This window comes from Hoplias malabaricus, chromosome 5 (assembly GCF_029633855.1).
Source record: "Hoplias malabaricus isolate fHopMal1 chromosome 5, fHopMal1.hap1, whole genome shotgun sequence".
NCBI classification, from domain to species: domain Eukaryota; kingdom Metazoa; phylum Chordata; class Actinopteri; order Characiformes; family Erythrinidae; genus Hoplias; species Hoplias malabaricus.
In genome coordinates, this window is record NC_089804.1 from 36,674,311 (window position 1) to 36,691,810 (window position 17,500).

Below are 17,500 nucleotides of genomic sequence, written 5' to 3' on the forward strand. Positions count from 1 at the left end.
TCGTTTCATATTCAGGCAGTGCATGTGCACACACACACACACACACACACACACACACACACACACAAACACACACACACACACACACACACACACACAGGCTCACATAGGAAATCAAGAACCCAGTGAATTACCGCTTTGTCTACCACTGCCTTCAAAGTTCAACAGAATCTCTATGTGTCGCTTTCTTTGATTTTCCCCAACCCTGAGGCTTTCCACCACTTCCTCTACACCCTGTTCCACAGCTACCACACTGCTTAGATCTATACAAACACATTCTGTTCACTTTGTTGTCTTTGAAAGAGCTAAACTTGTATTTGGGGGACACACACTTGCCCCTTTGGCATTTGCATATGGTTTGAGGGAGCGGCTCAAAATCACGAAACAATGACCAGAATTCTGAAAACACATCGGCCTCCCTGAGTTCCTGTTTGGGTCGGTGTAGCATTTATCTGAGCATCTGAGGCTAAATCCAAACATACTGGGAGTACACATTTTTATGTGGTGTATTAAAATAAGAAATGGGATTTCACTTGTTTTCTTCAACTCTCACCAGTTTTTCTTTTCTGCTCTTCACTATTTCTTTGTCAGGGAAAAGAGGAATATTATTCTTTAAGTTCTTTTGGTTCAATATTTCCTTTTTTTTTTCGACTTGTAGTGAAAGTAGGACTGTACCTTCAGACCTGGGCGTGTCAGAATTGACATAGTGTCTTTCAGTGAGTGGCGAAAGTTGCATCTCGTGTAGATATTGTGCAGACTCTAAGACCTGGAGGAAACCCACGCGGACACAGAGAGAACACACCAACTCCTCACAGACAGTCACCCAGAGGAAACCCACGCAGACACAGGGAGAACCACCACACTCCTCACAGACAGTAACCCGGTGCGGGAATCAAACCCACAACCTCCAGGCCCCTGGAGCTGTGTGACTGAGACACTACCTGCTGCACCACCGTGCCGCCCTGCTGTAAATTTACAGCAATTTTTTACAGTGTAGTGTTTAGTGGAAAGTCAGGGGTCTGTGTTCAGAGAGGTAGAATATGTCAGTCTCCCAGAGTCCGATGATGGTGTTGTCCAACCACTTTAACAATAAAAAATGTAAAAATAATTCAGACTGTGAGGAACGAAAATGACAAACAACAACAACAACAAACAACAACAGAAAAGTGGAAAAATTAAATGAAACCCTTTGTTTTATGGTAAAACGTCAGATTCAGGCACTGTCCATTCACAGATAAAGCTGCCTTCTCTTCCTCTGTTTATATTCCTCCGAAGTGCCCCAGTCAGGCCAAGTTGGTTAGAGAAGTGAATAACACTGCCACCTTTCATGGGGTGGGATACAGTACACAGCAGGTGAACTGCAGGTGTTGATAACACAGTGTTACTGAGTTCACCTGTTGGTGGTTTTAATCTTATGGCTGACTGGCGGTTTATGAAACACATTTTGGCTTGACTCAGGAACAGTGCAACTTTTCCCAGAGAGGTCACGCTAGCCCCTTGGCATTTACATGCAACTGGTGCATGAGCGGTGCGAAGTGACGCCGAGGTGACAGCCGGTGTGAAGCGGCAGGAACAGCGCACCTGCACCGGCGCATTGCTTCTGCATCAGCAACTTTACTGCACACTTAAGGGCTTTATGTGACAGAAAAGACCAGCTTCTGGGATAAATATATCCTGCTAAAATGTGTCAGCTGGGAAGCCACTCGGAAATGACACGGGAATAAATAAAGCCAACAGTGGGATCAGTTCAGAGGTGGCGGCATCACTAACCGTGTTACTGTCATGCTTCCGCTCGCTGAAGCTGGGAGGAGGGGGGTTGTCTTAGTTTGGTTATTAGTTTTCTACACATTAACCCTTTAAATGGTTGGTTTCTAAAACACTGAAGTAGAGATGTGGTGTAATGACCCACACAGATACTTTAATAACACTGAGGAGCACAGAGTGTAAAGTCTATAGAAAAAACACTGGTGAACATAGGACACTCTCAAGCAACTGCAGCTCACTTCAGACAAAGGTCACCGTGTCCAACACCAAGTGTCAGCCAGAGGGGTATAAAGAGTCCTAACATTACATCATTTACATAACACTGCACCAGGATTAGAACTGAAAGCTGCTGTGAATAAGAGAATTGCTTAATTATATTTATTATCATTGTTATTGTTATTATTATTATATTTCTTTAACACAACACTTATAAAATGTTACTGCTGAAGTCTGTGAAATCAATAACAGTGACCGTTTCCCTACCGTCCACACAGGAGGGCTTGTTGCGTGTCGTTCCGGCCACTTTCCCGGGGAGACATGAGCACTTCACCGTCTGAGAACGCTCCTCGATCCGATTCTTATTACAGCATCGATGAGCTGCGATCACCTCACATTTCCCACCTTCTGTAGGAAAACACACACATATACACACACACCCACTGTTATTGAAACACACACTGCAAACACACATCGATTAGAGGTAATCAACAACATAAAACACACACACACACACACACACACACACACACACACACACACACACACACACACACACACATACACACACACACACCACATCATTATTTTGGAAAGAAAAACTACTGTGATCAAGTTTAGCTTTGTTTTTGTCCGTTCCATATGCAAAAATCTCCCGGCATCTATATAACAATGTAATAAACCATGTAATAAAAATGTAATCACATTGGAGTTACAACAAATATGACTTTATATTGGCTCACATTATGGAAAGACTCATAAATAGAACATGTTAGGGCTTAATTATAAAGGTCCCAAACCACACACAAACACACACACACACACACACACACACACACACACACACACACACACACACACACACACACACACACACACACAAACAGCCATCAGGGAAATGTATAAATCAGTAATACACAAATCAGAGACTCTCAAAAACACACACTGTCAGCGACCCGACCCATAGTGACTCATACAGAACAAAACACACACACACACACAGACACACACACATCCATGACACGCATCAGGCACCAAGGCGTCCCGATGACATGCTTCAGAAACACACATGAATATTTTAGTGACACATTTTGTAAGAGAAGAGTACAGACAAAAAGAATGATACGCCTGAGAAGACGGAGACAAAACACGAGTACTTACACATCTCCAAGACACAGCTACATCCACTGAGCTGCACTGGGTTTACTCCCTGCTTTACACACTGATACACTGTCCCAAAATGTGTAACTCGCTCCACATGGCACTGATCGGCGGGGGTCTTGACCAAACACCCGTTTACAATGGTCAGTCAGTCCATAAAAACACAGAGCGGGAAACTCCAGCTGTGGCATTTTCTCTTGGTTGTGTTTGTCCCAGCTGCAGCTGAGCGGCCACCCCATTGATTTCTAAGAAGGATGTGTTTGGAGTCAGTTGTGTCCTTTTCAAGTGTCACAATTTCCATCTGCTCATTGATCATACGTTACAGATGGGGCAGATGGAAGTGAAGTTGATAAAAACACAAGGCCTGAGTGAGCCACAACCAGCAGTGGGGCAATATGTCTGTCAAGGTATGAGGACCCACCAAGGACACTGGGCATTTAGCCCCTGCTCAGGTACAGGGTTAGGTTGCTACAGGTGTGGACAGTGTAAAGTAAATGTCCATTCAAAGGTACAGCAGGGATCTTAGAAGCAATTAATAAGCATTGTTTCTATCTCACTCACTCAATCACTCATTCACTCACTCACTCGCTCACTCACTCACTCACTCACTCACTCACTCACTCACTCACTCGTGTTTAGCAGGCTGAATGTTCAGAGAAAGTAAAGTTTTAAAGGTAACACCACATTCATAAATGTTACTGTAAACTGGAGCTTTCCCAGCCCTCTCCCAGACGCCGTACGTCACACACTAACCTGCTACTGTACGCTGTTAATGTAGCATTAGTTTAAATGCCCCTCGTAAAAGGACGCTAAAGAGGAAATTACAGACTCTCTGCTGCTCTCTGCACACTCCAACTCTCCGTGTAGCTACTGCCAATTCTCCTCTTCTGTGCATCGCAAATTACCCTTAACACTCTGACTGTCTTCTTTCCACACAGCTCTGATCAGCGCCAGGGGGGAGCCAAGAACCAGGCAAGAGAAAGAGGGAAGGAGAGGAGTGAAGTGATGAGGAGGAGAGACACAGGGAGGAACATGAGGATTCTTCCTAAGGATAAGAAGAGAAATGAGGAAGAAGAGGAAGGACGTGAATGGAGGGAAGGAGAGGAAGAGAAGGAGCAGAGACATGGAATGAAGAAGAGATCAGAACAATAAGGAAGAAGAGGATGAGGGAGGAATAAGAGGGAAGAAAAAGAGAGAATGAAGTAGAGGAAGAAAAGGAGGGAAGAAGAGGAAGAAAAGAGGTAAGATGTGGTGTGAATAGAAGGGAGAAAAGTAGCATGAGATAGAGGAGGAAGGAAAAAAAGAGGAAGAGAAGAGGACACTATGTCACCGATATGTGTGGGAACACACACACACACACAAACACACACACTTAACAGGACACGCACTGCGGCAGAAAGGACCCCATTGTGACAAAAAGAAGAGTAAAAAACACAAAGAGGGCAAAAAAGCCACTAACGGAAATAACAATGGAAGAGCTTCGGGGAGTGAAAGAGAGATGAGAGGAATAGGAGAAAAGAAAGATAGATGAGAACTGCAAAAACAAGAGAAGAGAAGAGAAGAGAAGAGAAGAGAAGAAAATGAAGAGAAGATAAGTCAAGAAAAGAGAAGAGAAGAGAAGGAGATGAGATGAGAAGAGAATGAAGAGAAGAAAAAAGAAGAGAATGAAGAGAAGAGATGAGAAGAGAATGAAGGGAAGAAAGGAGAAGAGATGAGAAGAGAACAAAGAGGAAAATCAAGAAAAGAAAAGTAAAGAAAAGAGAAGAGAAAAGAGAAGAGAACAAAGAGAATAAAAGTCAAGAAAAGAAAAGAGAATGAAGAGAAGAGAAGAGAATGAAGGGAAGAAAAGAGAAGGGAAGAGATGAGAAGAGAACAAACAGAAGAAAAGTCAAGAAAAGAAAAGAAAAGAAAAGAAAAGAGAAGAGAGGAGAATGAAGAGAAGAGATGAGAAGCAAATGAAGATAAGAGAAGAGAAGGGACGAGAAGTCAAGAGAAGAGAAGAAAATAGAAGAGAAAAGAATAAAAGAGAAGAGAAGAGAAAAGACTTGAAGGGATGAGAAGTGAAGAGGGGTGAAGTGAAGAGAAGAGAAAGAAACAAGAGAAGTAAAGAAAAGTGAAAAGAAGAGAACTAAAACGAGAACAAAAGAGAATAAGAAATGGAAAGAGAAAAAAACGAGGAGAGGTGAAACAAGGATGAGAAACGAGAACAGAGCAGAATGTTGATGAATCTTCACTGATGATCAGGAAGGTCCAGTTTGTACAGTGTATGCGTCCAGTTCCAGTGTGTTACTAATCACACAGAACCAAGGCCTGACCCCTGCAACCCCTCTGTGTGTCTGATCTTTGCCTTCAGCCCTTAACACTGTTTAGCTGAGGTTAAAGTGTTCCAGGCTGTTGTGCATTACCCAGCAGGCCTAGCGAGCCATTAGCCAAGCTGGTCAAACAGTGACGGTGATACACAGTGAACGAGCCATTGCACAAGGCAAGCATCTCTGGGGGGTGGATGTTTCGGGCTGAGACGAGAATGAAAGGGGATAGGGGTGTCCAGAGGAGAGTGCTGTAAGAACCAGCCATGAATATCCTGTTGGAGACAGGCGAGATCTATAGGGTCATAGGGTCATTGATTCTGGGTAGGCTCTGTATTTATGACCGTGACCAGGATGAAGTTGTACATATTATAGATGAATGAATGAATGAATGAATGAATGAATTAAATGTTGTATGGGGGTCTCTTTATATATCCCCTTCAAATACTGACCATTGGTCATTGGCACTAATTCCTACTAATACTGGATGGCTATAAAAAATGTCAATGAGCCAGAATGTAATAACTGTGTTACAAACTAAGTAATATATATGTAATTACTTTGGAGTGTCAATAATTTTTTTAAGGAGATATTACAGGTTAATTTTACAGGTCCCTAATTTTCATGTAAGGTGGTGTATAAAAGTCACCAGACATACACACACACACACACAAACACACACATATTCATCTGGAACCCAGGTGTCTCTATGACATGCTTCGAAAACACAACACACAGCTATGGTTAGTTATGAATATGAGTGGGATGGTCCTCCACCTCCCCTCCATCCCTCAGTGAGCACAGCCCAGTGAAATAATAATATCGCGCAGTGATTCTGCAGTTTTGTTTTTTAAGTTTTTATAAAACGCCATACAGTCTGACACCTCCATATCTAAAATTAACAAAAAAAACCTCTCTCACTAATCCCAGACTCATTTGCATATTCATCAGCCCTGAGTGTCTCATATTTGATGCAGCGCGACTGCAAGTTTTCAGACAAGGTTCCTACACTACATCCACAAAACACTGCTGCGGTGACTTTTCACTTGAGCGACGTGTTCTCACCTCTGAGGAGCAGGTACAGGTAACATTATATTCCACAGCCACAGTGTCCTACACATTTCAGACGGTCCGCTGAAGGTACGTCCTCAGACATGTCAAGCCTAAGTACCTTGCTTCAAAGTACTATGGCGAGTGCTTGAGTCGCCTGGTCACTCAGGCCTCCGTTTATAGTGTCCAAGTCTGAACTCAAGGCCTGGTAAACAAAGTTAATGGTTCACCCTTCTAAACTTTGGTGTAAAGCCCAGGGACTTCCAGATCTGGTCTGTAGGGGCCCTGCTGGAAGCCATCTGGTTGCCTTTGTGTCACTCATCCACTAGTCAATCATCAGTGGTCAAGTTCTGCAGAGATCTGTAATGGAATGGCATCAATGCTGAGAAAAGTCCACCAGTCAAAAAACCCCACCTATTCTTTAGGCTAGAAACTGATGAAAGAAATATGTTGAGGATTGTCTGTCAAATGATGTACGACAAAAGATAAGCTCAAGTCTGGATCGCTCACCTGGACCCAGCAGGTATGTATTTCTAATAAAATGGCCAGCTGGTATATTTTACCTCCTAATCCAAGCAAAGCAATGGAGAAAGCAGTGACTGGTGATTAATGAGTGACTACACTGTGGACTCACACTCTAACAGTGGCCATTATGGTGTAACACTCTGCTAAAGCAGCAGCCCTGACGCTCTGAGCGAGTCTGGAAAAATATCACTGAAGGATTCCTGTCAAACTGCGCATAATTACAAGATTGGGCAACACAGCCTAGCAGTGCTCATCACTCGACAGATGATTTCAGGTCCAAACTCGAGGAAAGGTAGAAACCATTTCTGAATCGCTACCTCTCTTGCAAATAAAAGCCTCTGCTTAGTGAAAGCTGTTCCTCCTACTTTAATCGCTGCATGCCTGGGTACATCATTTTAATTGGCACCCTCGTTTTGCCAGGTGCAGGTTGGAGTCTCTTTTAAACATAGGAACCAAATCCAGTCAGACAAACAGACATCGATCACAGAGCGACTCGTAATAACAGAAGCCAAACGTCCTCTCCGTGGCTGTGACTCAAAGGGAAAGTAAATGATGCTTTCTCATCTCCCTTCAGCGCACCAAATATTTTCTCTTATTTGCAGCTTGGAACGGAGGCGAGCCACTGAGCGAGGGTCTTATTATTGCGATACGTCAGGGGAGATGATGTTTTTCTGCGAGAAAACTCACATTTGCCGGCCAAGAACAACGGATCAGGATTGACGTCTGTTCCCGGATCTGATGTGATTTGCTTTCCTTTGCTTGGTGCCATAATATCTGTGCGAGTCTAGACCTACTGAGACGTGGGATTAGTGCTTAAATCCCTACTTTAGTTCTGGAGAAGCTGCACAGCAAACTAAAGAATTAATAACTCTGTAATTGCAGATCTTGCAAAGCGATCTGGCATTCCAAACTAAAGCGTACAAGACACAAGTTTCCAACTTGGACCAAGGTGTCAGTGTTAAGTTTTTGTGGTGATCAAGCGTTACTCGACTAGACTTTTCCATGGGGTACATTTAGTCCCTGGGTCCTGCTCACTCCTGGGTGCAAGCGAGTGGAGTAGAGTGTAAACCATGATGTTTAAACCTTGCTGAGTGCTGATTGGCTAGAGAGAGACTTGTCACTCAAAAGGACAAATTGCAGACATCCAGCACAAACTTGACATCTGTAAACACTCCAGCTACAGCAGAGATCACATCTGTTTTTATCCGACTCACAACAGCAGCTTGTAAAATTATGTCGTGGTGTTTTGAAAAGGTTCAAATGCTCCTTGGATCGGTGGCTGGTGAAAGAACTGAACAAAGCATTGAGGAAGAAAACAAAAACTACAGATCTGTGGGGAAATAAACCAGGTAACAGTCAAATAGCATAGGTACCATGCAGTGGACAAGAGCCACATGACCCTGAATGATGTAGGGTAAGAGTAGTGCTTGGTTTTGAAGCTTTGGGAGGGAGGGCTATCTTACACAACAACCACCCAGAGTCTTGAGAAGTAGTTGAGAGAACCCTCAACACAACCACACTGATCAACCCTATTTGGAATAAGGTTAAACAATTTGTAAAATGACGTTCTGATATCCTGAAATATGCCAGATTTGGAAAATACTCTCTGGTTTAAGTGTTATTCAGCATTTAGACCTGTCATGAGCTAAACAGCTTTGAGAGAAATCACAGGGCATGGCATTAACGTGATAAAGACGTGCTTCAGCATGCTTTCACAAGGCCTCGCTATTGACCGACCACATCATATTAAAAGGAAATAAGTAGCTCTTAATGATTGAATTCGGCAGGAGCCGCTTCAAAGCGAACAGGGACCAGCTGTCACTAGGCAATGTATGTTTTATAGCATCAGCTATCAGGCGGCACGTCATGATTAAAACATCAATGAAGCCTCGCTTCCCAGGGCCTGCCTTCATTAAGCCACGTAGCGTTTAAACACAGTACAAAGACCCGTCTTATGGACTCTAGCCGAGCCAAAAGAGGCTTCTTAGGGCCTAAGGAATCATGGGGGAGTGCAGCGCACACACTCCAGCACCTTTCTGCCTAAATATATTCAGATTCCGCTCGGTGTTAGACAAACTGTCCAAGCTGGAGGAACCCAAGGAAAATTTGTCGATCCCAAGTTCTAGCTTTCAAGCCTCACAGGGCATTTACATAAAGCCTATGCCATTTGAGCCATGGATAATAGGAAATATTCCACCGCCTCCATGGGTTTTAAAATACGATATCTCACATTTGCCTCATATCCAAGTCGCTGTGTCATACATTCTGGGTATGATAGGGGTATCTTGCTATCTGACATAAAGTTGGAGATATGCGCAATCTCCTCAGCCCGGATTTGTCCCACATATAATATCCTTCAGGGACAGGGTGTGACAATCAACATCTTGTTAGCCCTGAGCTTCACTTTATCTGTGATACAAATACGAGCTTTAGCTGCTACACTTTGAAAGAAAGGATTGTATGCGAGCATTTAACGGTCCAATCAGGATAGTCCTTCAACTGGTATCCACCTAGGCACAGCTAAATGAAATCTCCTATTGGCTAGGCTTTCAGGAGCTGGACAGAATGCCCCAGACATCCACACATTTCTATTCTATGATTTCTGAATACATTGCAGTTGTCTATGGTGTGTTTAAGCAAACTGAATAAAGTAGGCTGGGTGTATCCAAAGGTCCCCACATTGCATTACATTTTGTACATGCAAACACACACACACACACACACACACAGACATTCAGTTACTATCACACAAACCCTGAGTCATCCACTACACCCACATGCTCCTGCTGTTATAGGTCACATGCTTTGGCCCTTCGTCTGTCCACTCTGCTCACACTACACACTCCTTAACTCCATCTGATGTGGACCACACTGCCCATAACCGGCCACATCAGAGAGAGGCCAATCTCCTTGGCCTACAAGAGCCTCGGCATTACCATTGGGGCACCACATACACACACACACACACACACACACATGAAGCCATGTGTGACACTGGATGATTCAGCAGCCTTCACTATTGTCTCTGAGACAGAACCAGAGATAGATAGATAGATAGATAGATAGATAGATAGATAGATAGATAGAAAGCAAGATAGCGAGAGAGAATAAGAGAGAGAGAGAGAGAGAGAGAGAGAGAGAGAGAGAGAGAGAGAGAGAGAGAGAGAGAGAGAGAGAGAGAGAGAGAGAGAGAGAGAGAGAGAAGCATTCAAAAAAAGCCTGTGTTGATAACTGGGCGAGAAGAAGTGTCAGGTTTGCTGCTAAATATATTTCCCTCCGCAGCAGAGGAGATATTTGGGGGTGGCACAAGCAAGAGACATTAAAATGGATTGGAGAGGCCTGGGAAACTGGGGGTATCTGAGGAGGCAATGAAAACAATTACGGTTCAATGGGCTCCAACAAATACTGGGCTATGGTTATTTGTAAGAGAGGTGGAGTGGTGATATTGAGCCAGAACGAATAATAATCCAACATCAGTACCATCTGCTATATGTCATTAAATCCTTGTACAGTTTGAGTTCTGCTTCCGCTGGTCTAAATATAACCAAGGCCTATTTTAGAGTCTTCTGAGAGAGACCCCCACTGAGGCCTTGGCTCGCAGTGAGGGGCTTTTGTCTCAGTGGAATTCTCAGAGTCCATGACCTCCAAACAGTACAGAGATCCAACTTGGCCTGTGGGTACACATTAGCCAGCCATGCAAGTGTAAATAAGCACATAAACACACACACACACACACACACACACACACACACACACACACACACACACACACACACAAATACAAAATCATGTTTGTTTCCATGCAGTGTGGGGACATTTTATTGACTAACATTCATTTTTGTAGAGACTTAACTCAACCTACATAACTACGACTAATCCAGCTTTAACCCTGACCCTAAATCCAGCCCTAACACTGACTTTGACCCAGCCTTAACCCTACTCTCAAACCTAACTTTAACCTTACCCTACACTCTTAAAAGTAAAGGTGCTACAAAGGGTTCTGTGTTCTGAGTGATGCCATATTTGGCTCCAAAGAAAATGATTTTGTTCAAGGGATTGAAAGGGTTAAAAAGCTTCTCTTGATGTAAAGGTTCTACGCTAATTTCAAAATGATTAGCAAAAATGGTTTGTTAATTAACAACATTGGTTCTTCTTTGGCATCGGTCAAAGAACTTTTTTGTTGCACCTTTACTTTTATGTATTTAACCCTAAGCTCAAAGCATGTTTTCACCACAAAATATCACGACGTAAGTTGCGAGGACCAGCTTCTGGATCATTGTCCACACCTCCAAAGTTCAGTCTTAGAAGTTGGTTGCATCTTCTACTTCTCACCTTCTTACCCACTGCCTTTTCTACATCTTTCCAAATTGGGAAGGCTCCTACTTTTCTATTGTTTATCTTTAGATCCATTCCTTCCTTTTACTGGTGGACAATCCACTGTCACATCTCCTGGAAAAAGCCATCAAATCCTCACAGCAATGTGTAGTGTGAAACCTAGTGGTGACTTTGTCCAGTGTCTTATGAGACATGATACTTAATAAAGAACACAGTATACACACTATGCACTTTACTGAAAATGCACTCCTTCCACCTCTACACACACTCACACACACACAAACACACACACACACACACACACACACACACACACACACACACTTGCCTGAAGCAAATCAGAAGCCTGCCTGAGCTCTGGGAACTGAAATGTATTTCAGATGGACCCAACGACCTAGACACATTCGAGTCCACACAATCTAGCCTGTTTATTTAGTCTATTTATGTACACACACACACACACACACACACACACACACACACACACACACACACACACACACACACACACCACACACGCACGCACGCACGCACACACACACACACTTCTGACACTTTTCCCTCAAACCCTGGACAACAAAATAACAACACATCCACAGGAGTTCAGCAGGTTCTCCCTTGCTCTGTTAAAAAATCCTGCAGGTACCATCTGGCCCAACTCTAACCCAGTACAGCACCCACATGTAAACACAGCATGGGCTACGGGGGGTAAACAACAACGCACACAGCGCAAAACCCAACAATAACATCAACAAAACACAGACCTTTACCGGGGTCTATACCAGAGAGGCTAGAGCAGTGTAAAAACAACAAGAAATATATAGAAACATATGTTTGTAGTAGTGAAAAGTCTTGAAAAATGTAATACAGCGCCCCCGAGAGGCTTAACTCTCTCGCTGTCCTGGTCCTGTTGATGCCAAAAATGTAATTATACCACAGTCAGTTCTGATTGGCTCAGAGATGTTCCAGGAGTGTCAATACTACACGACAATGGCACTCTGACCGAAGCTCTTCAGGTATCACTCCGCAAAATACATGTAACCTAGCAACGACTCCAGTGCTTACAAAACAGAGCTGTGCCTGATAACATATGCCTAAATAACTTAAACAGAGACAACTTGGCATTGTTTAGTATATGATATATATCACTACCATCTGAATCCGCTGTAAACAATGTTTAAATCATGACATTTCATTGACATTTTATTGAAGCGTATATCTCTGCCCCTACAGAGAGCGCCTCTGAATAATGCAGCCTTGTTTGAACATGGACCAGCTCCTGGAGAGAACCAAAGTTCAGAACCTTGGATGGGTCCAACATCACGCAACTTAAAGATCCAGAGCTTGTTGAAAAGAGCAAAAAAAGGAATGTGTGATGGAATGGAACTATTGTTTTGTAAGGTTGATTACAAAAAAAATCATTTTCACTGACTTCTTTATCTTCAAACTTAATAATTAACAGCGATAATGAACTGTGGTATAATCACAATAGTACATTCGAGGTTCGTACAATAACAGGAGATGTTGGCACTGGCGTAGCCATCTTCAGCACTCTGCCTGCAGCCTCGTGCCTACGACCACAGTGCACCAATACTAATATCTCATGCTATAGCACACCCTCTTGTTGATTATTGCATGAACAAGAGTCCAGGAGAACATCCACCCCACCCCAAACATCCCACATCCCTAACATGCCACTCAGAGTGGACATCTGTTAATGCTAATAGAACATAGAACTATACAATTAGTGGTCTCATCCAAGCGTGTTGAGCTGTGATGTAAAATTAGTGGCAGTTCCACTCTCTGCGTCGGCCATCAGTCTAAGAAGCCGATTCAGTAGAACAGAACATGGCAAGCGGACATTTTGTAGCGCTGCATAAACACGCACTGTCTTCTCCCTCTGTCTCTCTCTAGCTCTCCTTTTCTCTATGTCTCTCACCCTTCTTCTCCCTCTCATTTTTTCAGCACACATGCATAACTCGCAGCAGATAAACTGGCAATTGATGCATTATGCTTATTAATAAATGAGGAGAGTGCGTGTGATCCCAGGACGCCGCTGCTGCTGCTGTGGAGAGCGCTGGCGGGACATGTTGAATTACGAATGTGCTAACTCAGCTGGGCTCGCGCCAGAGTTGGACATGTCCATGCTGTGAAACGGCCCAAGGAAAATGCCCACGGGTCTCACTCAGAGTTTTGGACCTTTTACTTTGGTCATTTCACAATGGAAACTGATTTCCTGAGACTGTGTGGTTTAGAAACTGTTCCTCAGCCTGATCCCATGTGTTTGTGATAGTTTTGGACCTGTTTCTGTAGGTTGTTTCACGGGACGGATTCAAGCCAAGTGCTTCGGGCCGTTTCCATCCATTGTGTCACATCACAATTCTGTCGCGTGGAATTCAAAGGTATGAAGGGAATCAATGTGTCGTGGAGCACTGAAACGCATCTGACGATGTGTCGGCCATCTTTGCCTTGAAGCTTTTATCAGCAGAGAGACGCGAGGACGGTGTGGGACTTTGATCGGTAACACGCTCTCTTTTTTCCCTCTGTGCTGTCCTACTGTGCGGTCAGAACTGTACGGTTTCACTCTGGCGGTCAGCTCACAGGCTGTTTTGTCATTTAAACGCTCTGTTTGCTCTTTCATTCAGTTCCGCTCCTCTTTCATTCGAGTCTTCTCTGGTCCGATTACGGTCAGTGACCTGTATCATATGGACACTGTGAGGGTCAGGGATGGAGTCATGGTGTATTCTCGCTTTTCTGTCTCTGTATTAGCTTCGGTTTCTTTCTGTCTGTCTGTCTGTATGTTTGTCTGTCTGTCTGACACACCATCTTTCTATCTATCAACAAATCTATCAACAAACAAACCAATCCGTCTGCTCCTTTGTCTTAACATCTGTCTGAATATACATTGATCAGCCATAACATTAAAGCCACCTGCAGTTCTACAGTTACAGAGTTTTAGTCCATCTGTTGCTCTGCATACTTTCTTATACATCTTTAACCTGTTTATCAGGGGTCAGGACCCCCACAGGACCATCACAGAGCTGGTATGGTGTGGGTGGTGGATCCTTCTCAGTGCTGCAGGGACACTGACATGGTGTGTGTTGTGGTGGTACGAGTGGATCAGACACAGCAGTTGCTGCTGGAGTATTTCAACCCCTCTGTTTATACCCCAATAGTGTCCTGTGCAGCAACAGATGAGCTGACGTCTCTGACATGGGGTATCTCCAGCAGCACTGCTGTGTCTGATCCACTTGAGAAATATTCAGTTTGCCGGTCTGAATGTGGTTCAGATTTACAAATGAATCTACTGCTTTTAACAATCAGTCAATCAATCAATCAGCTCCTTTCCTCTCTCACTCATCACCACTGACTCGCTATCATCTCTCTCTCTCTCTCTCTCTCTCTCTCTCTGCATAATTCCACAACACTCCCAGGCAACTTTTGAAGCCGAAGCTCAGTGGGGTGCAGCAGGAGCTCCAGCAGGGTTCTGAGGGGTCCTGTGCCTCTTCCTGAAGTGTGCATGGATTTCAGGCCTCTTTCATTTCTCCCAACGCCCAGAGTGTTTGCTGTAGAACACAAAGGGATGCTTTCTTTTCCTATTGGTATTAATTTTTATGATTTCTGAGCTGCCCTTTAGCTGTTGTTGTCTACTATTGCTGTGGCATTGCAGTGTAGGTGTGCAATATAATAACCCCCACCCCCCATCTGCCTCTCTCTCTCTCTCCCTCGCTCTCTCTCTCTCTCTCTCTCTCTCTCTTTCTCATTCTCTCTCACTCTGTCTTTCTCTTTCCAAGTCTCTCATAATTTTGTTTTTAATTTAATGTAGCTTTATTGGCATGAAATGCAATTAACAATTTTACCAACGATTTAAGAGGAGAGTACTACAAGAAAACATAGTAATAGTAAAATAAAACAAAACAAAACAAAACAAAACAAAAACAACAAAAAACCCAAACAATAAACAAAAACAAAGAAGCAAAAATAGAACATTAATTAAATTTGATACATTTACACTTAGTCTCTCTCTCTCTCTCTCTCTCTCTCTCTCTCTCTCTCCTTTTCTCTGTCTCTCTTTCTCTTGTTTCTTACTCAGTCTTTCTGTCTCTTTCTTCCTTATTCTCTCTCTTTCTCTCTCTCTCTCTCTCTCTCTTTCTCTCTCTCCTTTTCTCTCTTTCTCTTTCTCTGTTTTCTTTCTCAGTCTTTGTCTCTTTCTTTCTTATTCTCTCTCTGTCTCTCTTCCTCTCTCTCTCTCTCTCTCTCTCTCTCTCTCTCTCTCTCTCTTTCTCTCTCTCTCTCTCTCTCTCTCTCTCTCTCTCTGTTTCTCATCTCTTTTTCTGCTTCTTCTTTAATAAGCCCTGGCACACGGGCTCCCAGCGGACCGAGCTAATTTCATGCTATTCTAGGTATCGATACATGTTCAGGTAATGGCCGCTCCCCGGGAGAGAGAGCGGCCACTGGAAGCCGGAGATGCTCGTTAAAGCTTTGATAGGAGCCGTTTATCGCGGCGGGTAATTACAGCTCCCATTATGCTTTGTGGCCGAGCTGTGTGTCCACACACTATGAGGCCATCTGAAAGCACAACAAGCCCATGCTACTTCCACCTGCACCGAGGGAGCCAAGAATCTCTACTGTTGCCATAGCTAGGTCCCCCCTGCACATCCCCAAATCACACCATACTACCAGGCACAGCATTTTTAACTGCACTGGGCAGCTCAACACGCTTGGAGGAGAAACCTAACCACACAGTCTTGTTTGGGTATGAGCTAACAGACACCCATTCTGTCTAGCATTGTGCTAAATTGTGTAACACTCAAACACAGCAGGGGGCTATCGGCTTTTCAGCACCTGAGCTGCATACACCCTCTCAATTCAGGAAAAAAAACCAATATGGCCGCTCCAAAAAAACCCAAACACTAATCACTCATCGCTCATAAAATAATAGGAATATAACTTTTACAGTCCACCAGGGATGGCAAAAATGTGAAGCAACCCATCAACCTTGCTATTACAGCTGTCTCAGACCCAGTGTAAGCACAAACACGCCATAACCCACCCACAGACCCCCATTCTAGATCCAGGTCTCCAAAGGATGCGGATATAAGAAAACCGAGGAAAATAATGGTGAAGCAGGAAAGCTAAGGTCTTGACATTTAACTGCAGAGCATGAAAAGTGCTGGAGCTGCACAGGGCCGACGTTATTGTGCTTCTCTCCCACACGCCATCCACCACTCACTGGAACTCTGCATAACTCAAAGCTGTCCTCGCTCCCCTGCTGCAGAGTGGAGAAAAATAAGTGGGTGCTGCTTCAAAACGGCCGGCCACGACTGGACGGACATGTGACAATTACGTTAACAAGCTATGTCTGGACATTATATAAAGTGGTGGCATGTCATATATGTGCAGGGTTTTCTAATGAGGGGTTTAAGGGGCATCTGTTTTTGTGACATAGATGTGGACAACTTGTAAATGCCCAGTGCTCTGTCCACTTAGTGGCAGCAATTCAGAGAATGGCCCCAAGACATGGCTTGATGAGTCAGATGTTAAGAACTCCTCCACGGAGTCTTGACCTCAACCTCATTGAACTCTTTAGAACTAAGATGTTCATTAAGGTCCAACTGCTGGTCCACCTTGTGTTGGACTTGTTGGTCGTGCTCCAGTCAGGGGTTAAAAACTCAAGCAGCAACTGCTGTGTCTGATCCACTCGTACCAGCACAACACGCACTAACACACCACCCAAATCGTACCCGCCCTGTGGGGGTCCTGTGGGGGTCCTGACTATTGTAACTGGTCGGTGAGTGTATTTATTGGTACACTTTAGCTTGGAATGCTTGAGTTATTTTTTTAAAAAGCTTCTTACTAAACGGCTTCTACTAAACGGCTGCAGAATGGCATTCAATAGAAGGAAAAAAAAGAAAGAAAGAAAAAAAAAACAAGCCAGTGCACACACACACACACCCACACCCTGTAAAACACACACTCACACACATACATACGCACACACACACACACACACACACACACGCACACAATAAATTAACCAAGGGCCAAAGGGAGCGTGGACAATGGTAATCTATTCTATGTCAGTGAGCTCTGAAATTACTTCTTCAACATCCCCTCCTCCTTTGAGAGAGTAATAGCCGTGA

At 43.8% G+C, this 17,500-nt stretch overlaps 1 protein-coding gene across 1 annotated transcript in view; it reads right to left on the bottom strand.

The window, feature by feature from the left end:
* Positions 1 to 5,909, bottom strand: part of LOC136697309 (chemokine-like protein TAFA-1) — a 25,802-nt gene extending 19,893 nt beyond the window's left edge. Inside the window, exons 1-3 of the mRNA XM_066672343.1 lie at positions 5,900 to 5,909; positions 5,547 to 5,654; positions 2,248 to 2,388 (exon numbers count right to left, since the gene is read on the bottom strand). Of these exons, the coding sequence (XP_066528440.1) occupies positions 2,248 to 2,388; positions 5,547 to 5,654; positions 5,900 to 5,909 (259 nt within the window). The remainder of the gene's footprint in view (positions 1 to 2,247; positions 2,389 to 5,546; positions 5,655 to 5,899) is intronic.
* Positions 5,910 to 17,500: the final 11,591 nt, after the last annotated feature.